The sequence below is a fragment of the Ambystoma mexicanum genome, chromosome 6q, assembly GCF_040938575.1.
Source record: "Ambystoma mexicanum isolate Mex_15411 chromosome 6q, UKY_AmexF1_1, whole genome shotgun sequence".
Classification (NCBI taxonomy): Eukaryota; Metazoa; Chordata; class Amphibia; order Caudata; family Ambystomatidae; genus Ambystoma; species Ambystoma mexicanum.
In genome coordinates, this window is record NC_090937.1 from 863169179 (window position 1) to 863190058 (window position 20880).

The 20880-nt window shown below is 41.9% G+C and overlaps 1 protein-coding gene across 1 annotated transcript in view; it reads right to left on the reverse strand.

Moving 5' to 3' along the window:
• Positions 1 to 20880, reverse strand: part of SPOCK3 (SPARC (osteonectin), cwcv and kazal like domains proteoglycan 3) — a 1387609-nt gene that overhangs the window by 35721 nt on the left and 1331008 nt on the right. Inside the window, exons 8-9 of the mRNA XM_069631385.1 lie at positions 14030 to 14092; positions 100 to 237 (exon numbers count right to left, since the gene is read on the reverse strand). Coding sequence (XP_069487486.1) covers positions 100 to 237; positions 14030 to 14092 — 201 coding nt within the window. The remainder of the gene's footprint in view (positions 1 to 99; positions 238 to 14029; positions 14093 to 20880) is intronic.

The window sequence follows — 20880 nt, forward strand, 5'->3', positions numbered from 1 at the left end:
CAAACCCAAAACTTAGTGCAGTAAAGAAATATGCAAAAAACAACAATGTATGCTGGAGAGAGAATTAGTACTAAATACATGCCAGCAATATTTACTCACCACAGTCCACCGCTCCATTGCTTCTTGATCCCGTCAATTCATTTCCATATCGGTCCACACACCAGCACAATCCCATACTTCCATGACATTGAGTAGGTTTATAGTATCCATCTTCGTCACACATTGGAACGTATTGTCCTAAATACACAATCAATGTTATTTTTCTTGTAAACTAACTATTTTATGATGAAAGGAAAACACTACAAGCATTTTCAAAAGAGGCTTGTATTTCTACAAAAGCCACCTATTTGAAACACACATTGACAAAGCCAACAGTTATGCCTATTGACCATGCATGGGGCAGGTTTTTGCCAGGCACTGCCATAATGGCTCTGCCTGGCTATAATGCGGCAGTAGCTGGAAAATGGTCTGGGTACCTGGGCGTATGATGTCATTCCCATCTAAAACCTGTAGCGAAGACAGCATTGTTGTGAGTACATACAACTATTGCTTATAGATCTAATGGCTGGTTACAATATCGGTTAAGAGTTTTTTATTCACCTACCACCTCACACCTGGGGAGCTATGGTGTGCTCAATACCGATATCTCTAAGCACAGGACAGGGGTTGAAACCTGTGTTGCTCTTTATTGTATTGCTTCCAAGACAAGTGTGTTGTCCCTGAGCTATGTTCCCAGTCCAATACATTTGCAATTAAGAAATGAACTTTCAAAATACTGTTTAGTTATAACAGTGGTATCCCCTTTACAGCAGATGGTTTGATGATACAGCTAAATCAAATAGATCCGAAGAGAATGTGTTTTGGGTGGGGCAGGGCAGGAAGTAAGTGGAAATGGCTATTGCGGCTAACATGTGCATGGGTGTTCAATCGGTGGACAGAAACCAAAGAACAGCCAAAAGCTTATCAAAATAAAAACATATCCCTCCTGAGATTCCATCCCACTCTTCTTTGTACTCCAATGCAGTAGTTCCAAATTGTTAGACACAATTAAAAAGATATCACTTTTTATACTAGCCCACTTTTAGAATCATACTAAATGTTAACACAGTAATCCGATCGCTACTACTCTTGATCAATATGAACAACAGGTCAGGCTGGTTCAAATTGTGTTGCAACAGTGAGGGATTAATACGCCTTTAAATGTCACTTTGTATCTTTTTTTTCTCGAGAGAACACAGCATACTAGGGCTTGCTGTGTGCACGCGTTTCCATATTGGCCAATCCTGACACCATTTACCAATATGAAATAATGTCACGTTGTTCCTTAAGTCAAAAATAAAAACGATACTGCAAGGCACTTATGGAAGCATAAGCTTTCTGAAAGTAATGCGCTTTTGGTAAGAAAAGATAGTCACAGACGGATCCGCAGGGAACGGACACCTTAAAAGTGCTTTAATACCGAAGGTCACGGTGACTGCAGAATTTCAGGATTACATTTATATGATGGGTGGCAGGTGCTTTTTCTCATCCACCGTTTAAGGGATGATCAGTAATTTGGAGCAACATTGCCAGCGTAGGCTTTTTCGTGACATCTAACCCCGACTACTTATTGTAAGCCATGTGCTGCACAAACCTGGCTATCGATGTTATAATTCAAATAGATGTTGTCTTGGTTTTTTGGAGGCTTTCAATCTTAAGAGACTGATTATTTGTATGACCCTTCAGCAGAGGGTAACTGAGGCTTTTGTCCAATCCAAGCTAGTTATATGAGTTGTATTCCAACTCTGACACTAATTATGGTTTCAACCCATTCCACAATTGCTCTTGGGGATGGCACATTACATAAAATGTATTTATATTTGTATAGGTTTCTCAGTGCTCGTTCCATGCACTGCAAACATCAACGGCCTGACGTATACTGTTTAAAAGAGAAAGTTCTTTAGTTCTCATCTGCAAGTTGTAAGGTTTACTGTCTTGCGTAGGGCCAGAGGAAGGCTATTCCACAATTTGGCTGACAGTACAGCACAGGATCTACCATAGGCTTTCAGCCATTTAGAAGGATGAACAAACATAAGTTTATAGTAAGAGGAGCGTTGAGGCCTGGAGATGGACAGTCACACACATTGTTCATTGATATAAAGCGGGAAAAACCATAGAGAGATATATGAGCCAAGGTGAGTAGCTTGAAGGAAATTCTGCTTCCGATCGGTAACCAATATAATCCACTAAGAACAGGAGTAATTATGCCCTGACCGGGCTGTGTTGGTAACAATTCTGGCCAGGGAGTTCTGCAGAACTTCAAGTTCATGAATGTTGGACTGGGAGTATTCGACATATAATACATTGAAGTAATCCAGTCTAGATAAATTTGGGGTATGATGGAGAAGGGAGAATCAAACATCTTTTCCAGAGTTTTAACATCCGTTTGTGTTTAGATGGTTTATTCCACTAGTACAACATCCAGGTAAATAGAAGGTGACTTATTATGAGCATTGGCTAAAGCACACACAATATTTTAGTCTTTTCTAGATTCAGCACCAGCCAATTTTGAGCCATCCATCTTTTGACACACGAGAAGATCGACTGCATATGTGCAATGTTAGTTGCAGATCCTTGTCCAAGTAAAAGATCAGCTGTGTCTTATGCATGCTTTTGGAATATTGCACACAAGTTGACCCCAAGGTCATGTAAGGACTTCATGTCGATGCTAAGCAAAATTGTAGATAAGCATGACCTATAGATGACCCTAAATTCCACTGGCTCTGATCTAGCTGTATAAGGTCCGACCTTCGCAGGATGCACGCTACGAAAAGAATGACAAAGCCAGTTCACTGCTGCATATGATGCCCCCACAACCTCCTGAAACTGCTGTCATAATATTGAATGGTCAATAGTGTCAAATGCTGCTAATAAATCGAAGAGCATCAGTAGCCCCACAGGACCCTGGATCATTATATGTAGAAGGGTTTTCATAATGTCTAAGAGGGCAGTTTCCCTACTATTGCCAGGGCAATTTAAGGGCTACTGCCTGTCTCACCCTCTCTAATCAAAGGATGTGCAAGACAAGCACTTTGATTATGTGTTTTTATTTTTCATTCACCTATTACAGAAGGAACACTGTATGTGCTGCCCTCTGAAAACATGTGCATTCTGCCATCTCTTTAGCAGGATGCAGAAGGAGTTTGGCCCTGTTTCTCTGTACTCGCAGTAAAGCAGAAGGTTCTTGGGGCCTGATTTAAAAAACAGTTTTCAAAGGGATTGCTCCATTGAAACAATTTTGTAAACCAGGCCCTTGGAATCTTACCTTTACAATTCCCCAATTCCTTACCAAGAGCACTACGGAGAAGGTGGCTTGATTTATGAAGAAATAACTACTGCTTTGCAGAAAAAATGGTGTATGTAGTAGATTAAACTGCTACTCAAACCCACACTACTAAAACACCACCATTGCGCCTAATCAAAAGATGAAACAGACATAACCTCAAAGGTATACTTCCTTCACCACTTTTGGAATGGCACGCTAAGGGCAGGCTTTACATTGCAAGAGGCATGTGAGCTAGCAAAGAAGCATCCAAACATCAGTAGTATTGTATTATCAAATAAAGCATGTCCAACCAAGATTCCATAAAGAATGAGAGACTTTAATTATAGTAAAAATACAAGCACACTAATTAAAAACACTATAACCCACTCCCGTAAGAGAAGACACTAAATATGGAGACTTTAAGGTGAACGAGGAACTCTCTCTCTGAAAAGGGGTATGACAGGCAGTATTTCCGACTAAAATGTTCTATGAAGATGTCCTTAAAAATGTAAGGAGTTGGGTCTTAAATGTCACTAGGGGCCTTAAAGGCGGGCTAGGTGGATTTAACCACCACACATATCTTTTGGGCTTTTTCTTGAGGTATGGCAGCATTAAGACAGGCTTTTAGGCACTTTTTCAAAGTTCGAGACAGATTTGATATGGGTTGATTTGGGCTTCCCAATTGGTCGAGTTGGCATGCAAGATTGGTGAGATGAAGGATTCACAGGGTTGAGTCAGCATCGAGACAGATCGAAGAAGGGTTGACAATGGGCCTCATTACGAGTTTGGCACAAAGGGATACCGGGCACCGGTAAGGACACCGGTGCCGGTAATCCCTTTGCGCCCTATTCCGAGTTCCCTTAGCGGGTCCCATCCTTAATGCCTGGTTTTACCAGGCGTTAAGGACGGGACCCGTTAAGGGACTTTAGAGCTAATAACGGTACCGCAATTTGCGATACCGTTATTATTGCCTTCCCATTGAGCCCTATAGGGGCCCAAATGGGAATGGGGAATGGCTTTTTCAATGGGGACTTACCGGTCCCGCAAAGGTCGGAATAAACTGGTAAGTCCCCATTGAACGAGGGCGGACTCGGTACCGGTATTAGCGCCATGATTACCTCCAAACTCGGAATGAGGCCCAATGTCTTGAACTGTGTAGATTGACAAAGGCAGTTACAAGGATCCTGCAGAATCTCAAAAGGACTCAAAGAAGGACAAGTCAGCTAGAAGAGTTGAGTGAGGTGAGGTACAGAACCCAAGGTTGCAAAGTTGCTTCTTTGTGGTTTGAGGACCCAGTCCACAGTCTTCAGATATAGAGGAGTCCATGTGTTGCCCTCCCCAGCTCGGAAAATTACCAGAGTGCATCTGCAGGGACTAACTTCTCCAGTGAGCAGGATCCTGGTTCCAGTGTTCAAGCAGTAGATTGGGCTTGTAAACGCAGCACATCAACCCACATTTTCCTCTGGGAAGGGTGATGAAAGTGTGCCGCTCCCTTCTTGGAGATTTACTATTAATCTCCACAGCAGATGACTTAGATCATTCAAAGATGATTCAATCAAAAGAGGGGCGGGGATCACCCCTTTATATAGTCTTCTGTCACAATGGATGGCTCCATTTCAAGCTTTTGGCAAATATCCAATTATGGTGCCTGTGGTCAGTGTCTTTTCCAGTTGATTTCAGTCCAAATGTGCTATGTCTGTAGGAATTAATGAAGAAGCACAGAAATTGTGGACGCCCTCAGACATTCTAAGATGGTGGTGCCCGTCCCTAAATCCTCTCCCAGATACTGTAAACTCCATCCTCTTTCCTGGATCCCATGAATCAAAGAGTCTCTAGTCATTGTGACCCTTGGGTGACATCCCTTTGCTGATAGAGATTGACCTTTGAATTACGGGTGCTCTCTCGGCACCTTTGGGGGTAGGTCTTGTTCTCCTAGAAAGTGACTATAGAGAATAAAAGCTTTGCCGGGGTTGAGCCCAAAAGTCAGTTTTGGTCAAATCTCAATCCCAGACTGTGAGTACATAGAAGGTCCTTACAGAGGAAATAAATAGAAACCAATCTGACAACAGAATTATATCAAAGGGGTTTGGCCAGTATAATTGCACATTCCCAGATGCTACTATTTTAAAAAGAGACATGGCTTGCATTTGGATATTAATCTACCACCAGGTTCTGGGAGCATACTATTATACATTTAAATCAGGACTGCCCAAGGTTAAGGGGAGTCTCAGACTACTGAAACGTTAGGTTGAATAAGGCTGTCTACACAAATGTACATGTTAGTATGTAACAACCATGTTGACAAACTATAAGGCAGCTGCTGAAAGGTGACAGTAGTCAGGCTCAGCAGATGTTTATGTTTTCACTATACTTTCAATCATGGAGCACTATGAATGTGAGTCTGATTAGCAGAGGCCACTTTCAGAAGCAGAATTATGAGTGTCAATTTGGTTTACCAAAAACAAAAAAGCTTTTTGTAGCCTGACCTCAGATATGGCATGTTGGGCCGAGTGTTGGGCCAACGTTCATTCTGTGGGTAATCTTTGATGGCATTGGTGTGTTTCTGCCTGCCTCTGCTGCATTACCAAGCTCTGGTTGCTTAGGATGTTGCTAAGGAGGAGGAGCAGCAGCGGTATAACACTTGCTTACAGCAGAGCGTGGGCGGAGTGTTGCGCCAAGTGTTCGGCCATAGGTTCGTCAGAGGTTTGCTTAGAGATTCTGCCTTGCGCTCTGCCGACATTCCAGTGACTGTGACTGTTGTGAGACTGTTTTCTGTCTCAATGGATTTTACTGAACCAGAACCCTTCAAAATGGCGCCGGCGTTCCACCGAGGGTATGTGACTGATCTAAAGGCACCGACCCAGCTAGCGTTGCTCAGTACTTCAGTACTTCAGAATTTTATAATTGCTCCGGCGACTGCGAGGGATATCCCTCTTTGAACCTGGGCCTAATAGACTTAACAGACTTATATTGCTGTATCTGGAAAAACAGTACAGAAGTCGTTATTTTTGAATTAGTGGTCTTGCTAACTTCAATAAACATTTAAGGCTCATGACCACAGTGTAATCGGATAATAGCAGAGGCTTATCCAACAAAGATTACACATGAGCAATGGCCAAATCAATGCAGGCGCCACAATTAATGGAATCAATGGAAAATTCTCTGACAAAAGCGGATCAAGTGGATGAAGTGCCCCAAGGTGCAGATCGTATGAGGTCTGAGAGCCTGCAATCACCAATGAACTTATCTAACTAAGTAGATGTGCTTGGGGTATTTATAGGGGAGAAGGGCCGAATGGAGGAATTGAATACTTGCCCAATTAACATCAGGGTAGAGAATGGCTCTTCAACCACTTCTTCTGAGAACATGCTACAGATGGACATAGCACCTTCCCCTGATATTATAGCCAATGCATGCCAGATTCCATCGACCATGACTTCGACCGGCTCAGTAGAGTCTCCTGTTATGCCAGCTGAAGGGGAGGATAAAAGGTGCCCTAACCTGGGCAGCCTCTCGGACGAGTTATGCTTGTCATTTTCTGGAGCTTCTTTCTTGAAAGTACATGCATTTGGAAGCAGGAATAGTTTCATGGATCCAATAGTTAGAAATGCTCTGTATTAAGAGGCAGAGGGGCATGGAAACCGACTACCCTAACCTCTCAAATGCTGGCTTCCAGACAAAGATGTTTCTTTCAAAAATCTGAGCTGGCCGCTAGTGTTAATGAGGAGCTAACCCAGGTGGACTGTTTAATCTTCCCTGCAACCAATGTTGAATTACAGAACTCTGAGTTGTCAGGGGCGCATGTCATTTCCCTTTCATCAAAGGAATCAATGACTAATAATAAGATCTAGATGAGTTAAATAAAACAGTAGCAGTGGTCACTGATGTGGATGGCCAGCGCATAAAGCAGCAGAAGTCGGATCCCTTGAAGAAACAATTGCAACAGGAGGTGCAAAGCTACTAGCTGACCTGCCTCCCACGGATGAGGAATTACTCGCGGCTATCAAACTGTCGACTTCTGACAAACCTTCAACCAAAGATTCAATGGTTAGTGACCTGCTGATCACAGACAATCCACCCTCTAAAAAAACAAATGTTGATGCTGACCTGATAGTGGCACTAACAATAACTTTGACACCATACTTGAAATTACATGAGTCACTAAATGACCAAATTAGAGGCCAATCGAATCTAATTGCCATGCTTATTTCAAAATCGATTTTTATTGAGGGTTTTGTGACAGCCATTCAAACCATTTTAGAGAAAAACAGTGACAAGATAACCAACATTCTGCATAAGACAATAGACCCGATCATACAGGATAGAAATTAACGGAGAGCCAAAGTGGTAAAAAACACCCAAACCAGCTCTAATGTACACTAGTTGTATCTAAGGATCTTTCAACGGAGCTGCTGCCTACGAGATCCCGGAGCCATGAGAGAGAAAAGAAATGTGAAGATTAAGATTCCCTCAATGAACAAATGGTGACTACTAGCACTAAGAGGAAAAGAAAAAAAAGCTCTGCACAAGCCAGAACAGTTATTACATCAAGAAAAAGTGAAAGAGATTCTCTAGCACCAGACCTAATTACTAATGAGGACAAGAAGTGTAGTGCAAAGCGGTATTTACTTGCCAATAAAATAGATGGACAAAAGGAAATGACAGAGGAAGAATACAAAGACAAATGCTCATGAATTTATCGACCTACAAAATTTCAGAAGAGGAAGATTCTAACTCGTACCCGGAAAACAGAGTCGAGTTGCAGAAGGAGGAAAGCGATCAATATAAGGGCCCTTCATTTGAAGAGGAGGAATCAGATGACAAGATAGCACCACAGTGCACAACGTCACACAGGCAAATAGTGTTTGTAGAAAGGAGACGGTTGGGTAGAAATTCAGAGAAACAAATTGTACTACCCAAGAGAACTCAGAATAAAAGTCCTGTGGAGAATAGAAATGACACATCTATGGTAGTTTAATCTGTGACATATGAATCATCGAAGGAGCAGAAATCAACCTATCAAGACATTAATGGGAAAAGATCTACAGATAAAAGAAACCATGAGCATATGGAATCTGATATCGATGAAGAGCCATTCCCTTCTAAATGTGTACCCCTGAAAGTAACAAGGTGCACTAAAAAAAATGTATTCCTAATTCTGGACGAAAAAAGAAGGATGATACAGTCCAAATCAAACGGTAAAGAAAATACAACTGACCCCCATGATAAAAGTTTGCAAAAGTTGATCGTCTGGATTAAGAAATAAAGATTCTAGTACTTACTGCCTTTTGCTAGAGAGAGTGCTCAGGATAAATGATGACTTTGTGCTGAACCCTGCAAACAGCTTGCATTTGTTGCATTGTATTCCGTCACTAAAGCACATCAAAATTACAGATCTTCACCTGATTGAATTTCCAGAGGATAAAAGACTAGAGAAAGTAATCATCTATGTCGCCTCCAAGGAAACGAAAAAATAGATTTTGAAAGCAGCACAAAAACTGCTCACTATGGGCTTCAGACTTTGTGCTTATGACAATGACGAACCAATAGATGAGAACCAAGGGTCAAAGCAAAAAGGAAATTACAGACGACAAAGTAGTGACAGTTACCAATTTCAAGATGCCGAAGTCCATCATGACATTAATGAAAGAGGGGAAGGAGTTTATGATGATGTAGACAGTTCTTTGAAAGTAACGGTTAAAAAAAAAATAGAAGTTTTAAGGGCTCACCAGGAAGGAGAGTATTTGAGGAAAAGATGATTACGGATGAAAGCTGGTCAATGGTGGCCGGAGCTCTGGCAGATGAAAAAACTAGGTCATAGCCGGGGATAAATGAAGAAGTGGTGCAGTGTTCAAAACAGAGTTCGACTATCTATTAGCCTCTTGGAACATGCTTGGTTTTGTCCACTTGTTTTGCCCAATTGATATAGATTTTGAAAGCTTTGGGATCATTTTCCTCCAGGAGAACTGGTTGAGGGAATGTCCATTATTTGAGGGTTATGATGCATACTTTAATCCGGCAGTAAAAGGGACAAGTGGGCGCCCGACCACGGGTCTAATAATGACTTTAAAATTCATTTGAAAATCAAGGTGATTAATGAATACTGTCCATGTCCCTTGATACTCCGAACCAAATTGGGTCCCTCCTCCTCTTTAATCTATATTGGAATTTGGCAGTAAAAACAGAAAAAGACTTTGTGAAACTCATGGCAATAATTATGGATGACGCTACTGAGCTAACAGCAGACTTGGAGATTCTTATATGCAGCAATTTGAATATTCACTGCTTTGAAACCAATGGCACTATCATTACAAATTGATGCATGCATTCAACTCCCCAAGTTTTGAGTGGCCTCCTATGGTGAGAGGAAATGGAGGAGAGAAATATTAATATGGGTAACGGGTACATACAAGGAGACATCTCTCCAAAGTTTACCTGGGGAAGAGGGAAAGAGCGACAAATTCTTTATTATCTGTTTGCCTCCGAAAAACTGTATGCAAACCTAACAGACATGAAGATAAAAGAATCAGAAGTGACTGCAGCCATCGGAAATTGGCCACATGGTAACTCGATAGAGATTAATATCAATGTGTATTCTGAGAAAGTATGTAATAGAATCCAAATCTGCTCTGGTGAGAAAGAATCATTCATATCAGACTCAAACTTTGAGACATTTATAGCTACGAACACTGGAACCTCAAAAGGAGGGTTTAAGAAAACTCATATGTTTGATTTAGCGATAATGAGAAAAAAGATCAAAAGGGTCTGTTTGTAAATAAAAAACTGAAACTACAATATAAAAAATGGCTCTTCTACCAGTGGGACGATGCGGAGATGCTAAGACTGAACAGCACGAAAAACACTATGGGTATATGGAGAATAACAAATGCCCTAAATGTGCCACAAAGCTCCTTAGTTTCTAATGGAGTGTCAGTGGAACCCTGGTGAGAGCATTTTCAAACCCTTTTCAAATGAGTCCAGGCGATGGGAAAAGCCCATCAATTATCCATGGTCCTTTCTGATAAAAAGAGAAGACATTAAAGCACTGATACTAGTTTCTAGTAATTCAAGGCCACCAGGGCCTGATGGCCTGACAAATTGCAGACTCAAAGAGGATCCGGATGACTGGTCTAGCGTGATGTTTGACGTGTTCAATGAAATTTAAAAAAACAAAACAGATTACCCCAACAAGGACGTCATCAATAATTGTACCCATATTCAAGAAGAGTCACAGGTCAGAACCATCAAATTACAGACCTATTGCTCTTCTTGACATTATGGGGAAGGTTTTGGAGCCTTAATTCTTAGAGAACTCAATGCCTGGAGAAAGAACACAGGCCATTTTGATAAGTGGCTTTGAGAAGGGCATGGGTACAGCACTAAATCTTTTTATCATCAATCATATTAAGGCTATTACAAAGCTAGATCCGGATGTAGGGTCTACTTGGCATCAATCGATCTAGCTACAGCATTTGATCTCGTTGAAAGAACCAAACTGTGGGAAAAATGGAAGTCCTAGAAATGCCCTGGGGACTTGAGAGAGGTCCTGATAGTACTACATACAGATACCAGCATAAGAGTAAAGTTAGACAAAAAAGGTCTTCTCACAAGCCCAATTAGAACAACAGTAGGACTAAAACAAGGATGCACATTGGCCCTGATGATGTTTAATCAGTTTATTTCAGACATTCCAAATGCTTTTGATAACATCAAAATATTTCTTACAAGACTAGCAGGGATAGCAGTTGGGCATCTGCTATACGCAGACAACCTAATACTGCTAGATCAGACAAGAATCGGATTACAAAGACAACTAGATGCAACTACAACATATCTGGAAGAAAACGGATTGGCCACAAATGCATCAAAATCAAAAATCCTGACATTGTGCGGGAAAATTGCACATAAAACATCGACAAATCAAGTGTGGCATTTAAAAAAAAGAGAAAATCCCAGAAGTAACCAGCTTGATATAGCTGGTGATATGCATCAGCAATGGCATAATGGATTTACCCCATGTTCTGTGGTTAAAATCAAAAATGAGAAATCTGACCTCTCAGGTAAAAATACTATTAAAAAAATATTGCAATTTCACGCTGCAACCTATAATCGACTTTTACAAAATGAAAGTCATCCCTGTAATCACTTATGGGTCAGAATCTACAAGCCTCATTTCTAAAGAGTTATGGCCTAAATTAGAAAGATTGTTTTGGAGATTGGTACTGATCCTGACAACAGCTACTCCTATTGTTCTAATATGTGAAGAGATGGGGTTAACTTCACTCCTTGCAGTGGTGCAATGGAAGTCAGTGGCCTTCCTTTGGAAATGTTTATTGGGAAATCTGGAAGAAGGGTTCAAAACCTTGAATAAAGCGCTGGCAGATACTTCGAACAAAGTGCTTATAAATGGGAGGACATCATGTTTAAATATCTTGGAAGAACCGAGTGTGACAGAGGAACACTTGATGACATGCCCTGATAAAGCGAAAAGACAAATGTATGACCAGGAGTGGATCTCAGGTTCGAAATGTAAAACTCTATGCTCAGAAATATCTCGCACACAGAGAAAGGGGAGATCCATGCCAATATCTGAAAAGATTCCCATGCCATTGGCGTAGAACAGATTTTATGAGATTTCGTATGAATCTGATGCCTACAAAAGAACTCTTAGAAGCAAGAAACGTAACCACAGAGAGAGATTATACATGCCGGCTTTGTAAAAACGAGAGAGAGACACTATTCCATTTGCCTATGCATTGCCCAGATCTGATACAAGAAAGAAGCAGATGGCTAGGCAAATACTGCTTACAATATGCAACAAAATCAATCGAGGAATGGGGTTGCTTGCTGTTACCAGGGAAAAAAAAATCTCTCTGACACTTGAACTCTTAGACTTTTTGCAAGAAGAGTTCCTAAGAATACAGGAAAAGTTATGAACTGCTGTGTTTCAGAATGCATGCCCTAAATGTTAAATTTGACATTAATAAAAATGTAATAACTTATTTTGCTTCTAAGTGAAAGTGCTAAATGTTATAATATGGCATCATACCACATCTTTTTTTCTTATATTTTTCTTTGTTCTTGTTGAATTTTATGATAAAATCTTAAGGTTTTCATTTGTAAAACCAAATGCTAATAAAAAATAAATAGAAAAAACGAAAAGTATTCAGGCTCAGCAGTTGTTTATATTTTCACTATACTATCAATCATGAAGCACTATAAATGTGAGTCTGATTAGCCGAGGCCACTTCCAGAGGCAGAATTGTAAGTTTAAAATTGGTTTACCAAAAAGAAAAAAACTTTGTATAGCCTGCTCTCAGATATGGCATTCTGTCATATGGTCCTGCTTGACGGTTGCATATTCCACTGTAGTGCGTGGTGAAAATATCACTGCTCAGTGGATAAGGGACGTTGTGGTGGCCCAACACCCCCCTGAGAAGGGTGTGTGTCTGGCTGCTCCACAGATGCCTCCTTGAACACCTGTTGGCAAGTGTTAAACTGGTTTAATTCTAGGCATTGGTAACCATAATTCAACTGCCACAGTAGTACCAGAATCACTGACAGTGCGGCAGTCAGAGAGCAAAGTGTATTTGCATGTATCCCGCATGCACATTCATCTACCCAGTAGAGTTGAGAGGAGGTCCCTGGCAAGGTGGTATCCCCACCAGCAGAGAACTTTAGTGAGCTCTGCTGGTCACGACCCACCTCCTGGAATCAGATAACCTTAGACAGCGCTCTGCAGCGTCGTTCTTATTGGTGGAAAACAAGCTGCGGAAACTCCCAGCAATGAGTGCAATGGCGCACATGAAATTCCACTCGCCACACATCTAAAGAATCTATGAGTATAATGCAGTCACATTCTCATGAGTTGCTTTGTTTAAGGGAGCATTCATTGAAGACATTATGGGCCTGATCTACACAACGTTTTTCAATGGGATTGTAAATCAGGCTCTATATGTAATAGACATTACAGAAACTTTGCACCGGTGCAAGTGCAACATTTTCACGGTATTAGCACTAGGGCAAAGTTTGCCCTATTTATAAAACAATGGGACACATTAAAAAACCATTGCAACTCGACAAGTGCAGTTTGACATATAAAAAGCACCAGGGTAAAAATTGCCCTAGTGCAAAAAAGATGCCTTGTCACTACATTTTTGCACCACGGCAAAGTTTGCCCTAGTGCTAACACGGAATGGTAAACGCACTAGGGATCACTTTTCCCTGATGCAAACATTCATCAAAAATGCATCTGTTTAGCACTAATGCAATGTTAGCCCTGGTGCTCTTAATATGCCAAACTGCACTTGTTGGGGTGCAATGGTTGATTAATGTGTCCCAGTGTTTTTAAAAATAGGGCAACCTTTGCCCTAGTGCTAATACCGTGCACACTTGGCACTTGCACCCGTGCAAAGTTTCTGTAATCTGGCCCCAGAAGTCAACTCAGTGTTTCTGCGAGTCTTTGCTCGCTATTGCTTTTGTCGGGCTTTTTGCTACAAGACCTATAAAAACACGCATTCAATTAGAGTAATAAAACAGATGCAATATCCTTCAGTCGGTAAGGTAATAAAGGTAAGTTGAATAGGTTTAAAAAATGTCATAAATTGTAGCAGTTGAATTTAGTGCGGTATATCTTTAGTGGATTAATATTGATTTTCTGTTTCTGCTCCACTAGAGTTATTTATGTAAGCGATAAAGCCTTCAAAAGAATGATCTATAACTCACCCAGGAGTTTCCTTCCCGCTTGCTGCTTCTGGATGCTGCTGAGTTCCGTCTGGCAGGGTGGGTCTGAAATGGCATTAACACGTTATTGAAAGAGATTACAGCTGATCATGGGCGGAAAGATGAATAACACTTCTCCTTCAAACCTGTCAAAATGTGCGCCTCTGTTTTGGCTAGAAGCAAGATATAGCACATGTCTCAGCTGGCGCTGGGCCTGATTTACAAAGCGCTTTTCAGTGGGACTGTTCTATTGTAAAATGCGTTTGTGAATCAGGCCATGTGCCTTTTACTTGTATCGTTGTATTTTGATAAACAAATGTTCTATTCGGTATTGTGAGAACAAGTGAAGTCACAGGAACAAACATGCGAGTGCCTAACATATATTACATGCGTTTCACAATGTATGACACTTCAATTCTTTAACACTGCAATTGTTCACCAGGCTCCATTAGGCATTTTGCACATTTCTGAATGGATATAGCATCCAGCGTAATTAAATGTACCCCAAGTGGCATTTCTGAAAATCCACCGGATTAGAACAAATCAGCTATGTTTCCAATAATTGATTCACAATTACAAACATACCATAAGCAGTCTTTCTGGAAATGTCATGTATGATTTAAAACACTTTTTTTGATATTTTCCGCCCTCATTTTTAAATATAGAATATATTGTTTACGTTTTGCTTGTACTGCTACCGTATAGTCATTTTGTGTACATCTGATCCATTTGTGCAAAATGTTGAGAAAGTGGGAAGCAGTGATGCCAACTTTATCTGCCCATTATATTGTCCCTAAGAGAGACCATTCTTTGGGGAGTTTTCTCCAGCCCAACAGAACAAAAGGTTGCAAATAACGTGAGGCGTGTTGATACTATTTAATCTCTATCTCTTGTTGAAGGGACACAACAGCAAAAGTAAAATCAAATCTTGCATTTTTGCGCACTAATCAAACCCAACCAGTATATGCAAGTCGCACACAATGAAAAAGACGTATGAGTCACCTTGCAGCACGTTGACACAGACCATACAAAAGGATGGCCTTTGTTGTCCCCAAACTTGGATGTCAGATCCCCACACTTCCTTGATATTGGCTTCGCTCATGCAGCATTGCACCTCCCGGGCAAGGAAGAGGCTTTCCGCAATTGTGTACATTACATTGATACAGTGCAGTCCATAAATAGTACCTATCCATGGCACATTAACATGCATGCTTTCCTAGCTCATTGTCTCAATCTGACAGCCATAGCTCCAGCAATGAAAGTGTTGACAGATAACCCGCCCAAATGGTAGGTCTCTTTTCTTGCGGCCTATCGGCACAGCTAAATTAGTGCCCACTAGGAGTCTGCGTTCAGAATCCCAACAGCTGCTGAAAATCCGACGCTTTCAGAAAGCTCAGAGCGGGGGTCGGTCCTTCTAGGTTCTGACCCCCACCTCCTCTGCTGTGTGATTTATGGGTGACGGCAGGGTACCTGCAGTTTCAAAAAACCCTAAAACACACCTTTTCAAGTAGACCTTTGGTTTCTCAACTCACCAGTGTCGCTCCTTAGAGCCTAGATGCCTTTGGGCCCTAGTTTGTGCTCTACAAATCATGACTATCGCATTATATTACACATGCACCAGTCCATGCCCTTCTACAGACATAGCAGAAGCAAATCAGGTATTTTGTGCAGGGACTGGTGTGGTGATCATATGCGATCATATGCGCATGTGGAAAATGCAGAACCTAAATGCAGGCTCCTAAAACAAAAATGGTGCACATGAGTGTACAATTAGTTTTAGTTTCTGTAGAAATTGCCGGATTATTGCGCATTTCTAATTGGCATCCCTCACGGTGTGTAAAAAGTCCAGTCACATTAGTATAATGTTGCAAAATGGATTTGGGAACCCTACACTGGCTTTGACTTTGCCCATCTCACATGGTTTTATACTAGGGTGATGTGTAAAAAACATGCCCACACATACTGTGCAGATTCTCACTCCTTCCAGTCCGTCAGTGGTCCTCCCACTGAACTTCAAAATGGTAAAAGTGTGAGTCCTTCTTCCCTGCATTCAAACCTATGATCGGCATGTTGCACACGGATGTATACATCTGGCTTGGTACCCCACTGAACCATCTTTCTGGGGTGTTAGTACCTTCATGGCAACGTTTAGGGTATCCATCGGCCTCGAATGTCCCTTGTGTTTCAAAGATAGCAGAGAGATTTGTGGAGAGGGTTCTGATAAAATTACCCAAGAACTTTCTCAAATCTATGTAAGAACGTGCACATTGGCAAATCGACCCTTTTTGGAAATAGGCTAATGACAATTATTGTGCAATACTGAACGAGCTACTTACTTTATATTCCTGGCAAGAGTGGGTCAGCAGGAAAAGGTCATGCGAGTAGAAGCATATAGACGTTAAGATGAGATACATGACACCGTATGTTATGTTATAGAATTTGTAAAGCGCACATTCGCCAGAGGAATCTTGGCGCTGATAGCACAGTCCAAATAGGTCATGCCAGTGCAGGTCAAAATAAAAAAAGTTTTCAGAGTGTGCCTAAACATAAGATGATTCGCTGTAATTCAGACATTCCGCGGCAACGTGTTCCACAACTTGACAGCGGCCAACCAGAATGCACGTCCACCAGTTCTGGCCAGCTTGTAGCATGGAACCACCAAAAGATAACTATTCAAAGAATGGAGTGTCCAGGTAGGGACGTAAAGCTGAAGCTTAGCCCAAAGGTATTCAGCTAGCACTCCATGTATGACACTGTGAGCAACACAGAGAGACTTAAATTCGATGTGTTTTCCCTCTGGGAGCCAATGAAGGTGACAAAGAATGATTGTAGTATTCGTACCATAAGGTGTCCCAGAGGCCACCCGAGCTGCAAGATTCTGCAGTCACTGTAGACGTTTGATAAGATGTAAAGGCTGCACCAGATACAGTGAGCTACAATAATCCAAATGGCTCATAACCAAGGAAGCTACTACTAGTGCATGAAGATGGCTCCGGAAAATGGGAAGAACTTTCTGAAGTATTGTCAACGGTAAATATCCTCCCTGACAGACGGCGCCAACCTTGGCTTTCATCAAGAGAGAAAAAGACAGCTTCACTCCCAAATCATGACATACGTCATAGGCGAGGAAGGTCCCAACGAAAGAGGCCAAAAAGAAGGGGTGCACAGAGCAGCCATAGACAGAGGTCCAACCACAAGTACCTCTGTCTTATCCCCATTCAATTTTAGCCAGTTGGAACTCATTCACCATCCCACAGCCTCCAGGCAGCTCCTAAACTGAGATGATATGTTAAAAAAGCAGAAGATTCAACTGGACTAAAATCTGTGTGTAATCTGCCTATGAATAACACCTAAAGCCATGGGAGTGGATGAGACCACCCAGAGGTTGCATGTATATGTTAAAAAAAATAGGGGACAGGCTGAGCCCTGCGGAACAACACAGGAGAGACAGACAGATGCCAAATGAAAGGCAGCAAGGGATTGCGTTTGTGTCCTTTCTGACAGGAAACAGGAAAACCATTTCAGTACAAGCCCGGTGAGACCAGCTAAGGCGAGGCGATCCAACATGATGGAATGGTAAACTGTATCAAATGCGGTTGAGAAATCTAATAATACCAGTGCCCCACTCCACCCTGGTCAGAAGCCTCACCACATCCTCCATGGCTGAGACTAGAACACTCTCAGTCCCATGGCTCGGGCAAAAAACTGACTGGAAAAAGCCAACGAAACCTGACTCCTCTAGGAACTGGCTAAGCAAAGGGGAGACAAGAGACTCAAGGAGCTTCATCGGAAAAGAAAGAAGATAGCTGGGGTAGAGGGGTCCAAAGACTATTTTTTAAGAGCAGGACAACCAATGTTTGTTTCAACTCCATAGGAATCAACCCGGTGGTGCATGAAACATTCACCACCTGAGCAACCCAGGAGCTACTTTAGGCTTGATTTCTTTCCAAATATCCAGAGGGGCAGTGTCTGCAGGTAATGCCCAGTTATGTTTGGAGGTTACCTCTAGGATTTCTTCTTCAGAGAATACAGGGAAGGAAGACCAAGAATGAGTGGTACTTTCCATGATAGGGATATAATCAGGAGGGTCAATGGCATAGATTATTTTCTGTACAAACAAGACGAGAGAGAATCACAGAAAGCTTATGGCGCTGCCCTGGATACAGAATTGGGAGAAGATGTGATTGTACGTACCAGGAGAAAAAGGTCCTTGGGTTGATTCAAGGCTAATTCAACTTTCTCCTCGACGAAGAAGCATTTGGCCTTCTGAATAGCGCTGTGATAAACTATAGAGCCATCTAAACAGGCCTGTCTGTTACTCTGAAAATAGCCCACCCGCCACTTGCGCTCGGCCAGTTTTAATGGCAAGTCTTTAAGATCTTCTGTAAACCAAGTCTGTGTCAGACGATTGCAGGTCATAACCAAACATTTTGGGGGCAGATCATCAGCACATATGGTGGCTGCTTGTGTAACTGTGTATCAGTCTGTTGTCTGGATACCACACTTTCCTGTCACACAGGAGATAGCGTCTTCCTTATTCACTGAGCGGCAGGTATGTTTAAATACCCCAGCGAGGCTGGGTGTTGTGTGGACTACCCATGTTTTAATCGTAAACACCACTATGAGGTGGTCTGACCAGGTAATTTGAAAAACTGGATGAACCCTCATAGATGAAGGTGCCGAGAATATTAAGTGACACGTGTTGCCCTGTTGGTGAGTTGGCTCACGGACAAGCTGAATGAATCCAGAGTCCTCCATATTGTCGAAGAACTGAACTGCGAGAGGATCTGACTTGCGATTAAAGTTTAATTTAAAATTGGCCACGATCAATAAACTAGAACATTTTACATTGAGATCTGCAACTGGATTCATAAATAGAGCTCTGAACAATGGGTCATAACCAGGAGGACGGTAGACCACCAATAAGTGTAGCACCAAAAAAGTAGTTAAGGTACAGAAGACCAAAAGCGCTTCCATTTTAATAAAATGGACTAATATCAACACAAGCATCGTGTTTGTAGATGTGAACACAATTGCAATACCCCCCTCAGGATGGGAGGAGATGCAATTCTTATGAACCATTTGACAGTCCTCAGGAAGAAGCTGCACTATATCAGTGCCCTATGGGTCAGAAAACCACATCTTTGGGGCACACAAGATGTCAGGAAAATGATCAGTGATCAGGTCCTTAAAAAAAAAGCAGTTTGTGCAGTTAATGATTGAGCATTGAGAAGAAAACATAGTGCACGAGAATCAATGAATGTTAAAGGGGAGTAGGGCGAGAAATGCCCAGTGGAAGAAGCATATCCTCCAGTGCAAGGGTTAGTAATGTATCCAGCGAGGTACAGCCTGTATTTATTTATCCCAGATGGCACTGAGGAAAAGTGGCTGCCCATGGCACGTCCGGTGCCCGGAGGAGCAGCGACGGGCTTTCTTTTTGCGCACCTTTGCTGCTGTGCTCGCCCACTGCGCTGTCTCATCTGTGGGCACATTTATGCCAGAGAAGAAGTCACGTGACCGCTGTGAAAGTGGCAAGAAAAGGAAGACGTGCCACAGTTACTGAATGCCCCACAAGTAACTTCAGCAAATATATAAACAGGAGTGTTTGGGGAAAGGGATTCTAAAATAACATATGAATAGATTTGCTCACAAATAATTCTAAAAAACAGCGTGTGGCCTTCACATAGCATCTACCTTGTCAGCAAGAAGACCTTATTCTGATGGGTTTGGCTGAATTTGTTTTGGCTACCGAAACGAAGGAAGGATTGACACTAGTTTTGAATATTTTAGCAAGCTCACATCCGCTCAGCTGTTTGTACAAGCTGTCATATTGCTTGATAGGCTGAATATGCATGACACATTATCTGCTTGAAAATAGTGATGTGAAGAACTGGATTTTTATGATTTGTATTCGAGGTTGTTTAGTATTTCTAATTAAAAATAAACACAGATAGTTCCAACATTCTTGCTTGTGTAGGCTAGACAACGGTATGTTGCTTGCCAGGGGTCAGCCATGCAAGATGGTTTACATTGAGAAAACACGTCCATGCATGTTTCAGCACAGGTGCCATTGCAAGCTAAGACATGTATATAGGCGTGGAAATGCATTTGCTTATGGCAAGCACTTTGTAGTGCCACAGCTAGCTTTGTTATAACAAAATCCACTGATTAGTCAGCCCTGCTCCGCTAGCATAGTTCAGGTGGTAACTGCTGTTACAGAGCATAATGCCTCGTGCACTGTTCCACTCCAACTGCCAGTTCATGCCCATTCACACTGATTGATTGGGTGCAATAGTGCTCTGCTACCAAGGGCTTTTTCTTTCACAAGAGGTGCTATCTTTCAGGGACTGTTAGCAAAAGAGAAAACAAAAGGAACTTCAGCATTCGGTGACCTTTTAAAGTCTGCAAGCCTATATCTATATATGGTCACGGAACTCCTTTGTGACTTGAGATTCCCACATTTTCTTTTCCTTTCTGATTTATCTGATACCTTTCACACCTGCATTCCTTTCTTCCCCCCTCCCAGCTCTCTATTTCTCCTTCAGCTCAGAATTTCAGTGTCCTCTTTGACTCCTCTCTCTCCTTGTCCACTCACGTCCCTCTTACTGTGTCCAACTGTTGTTTTCTTCTTTTAATCACTGCTGAGCTCGTCCCTTTCTATCCTTCCACACCTCGAAACTTCTCATCCCTGCCCCAATTTGATCCCAAATTGATCATTGTTCCTTCCTTTTGATTGGAGTCCTGTTTTTCATATTACTTCTCTAAGCTCCATCATTAACTTTCAATTCATCTTCTCTTCTGCCTCGTTTCATGCTACTGAATCTCTTCCTCACTTCTATCTGTCTCCATCCTAC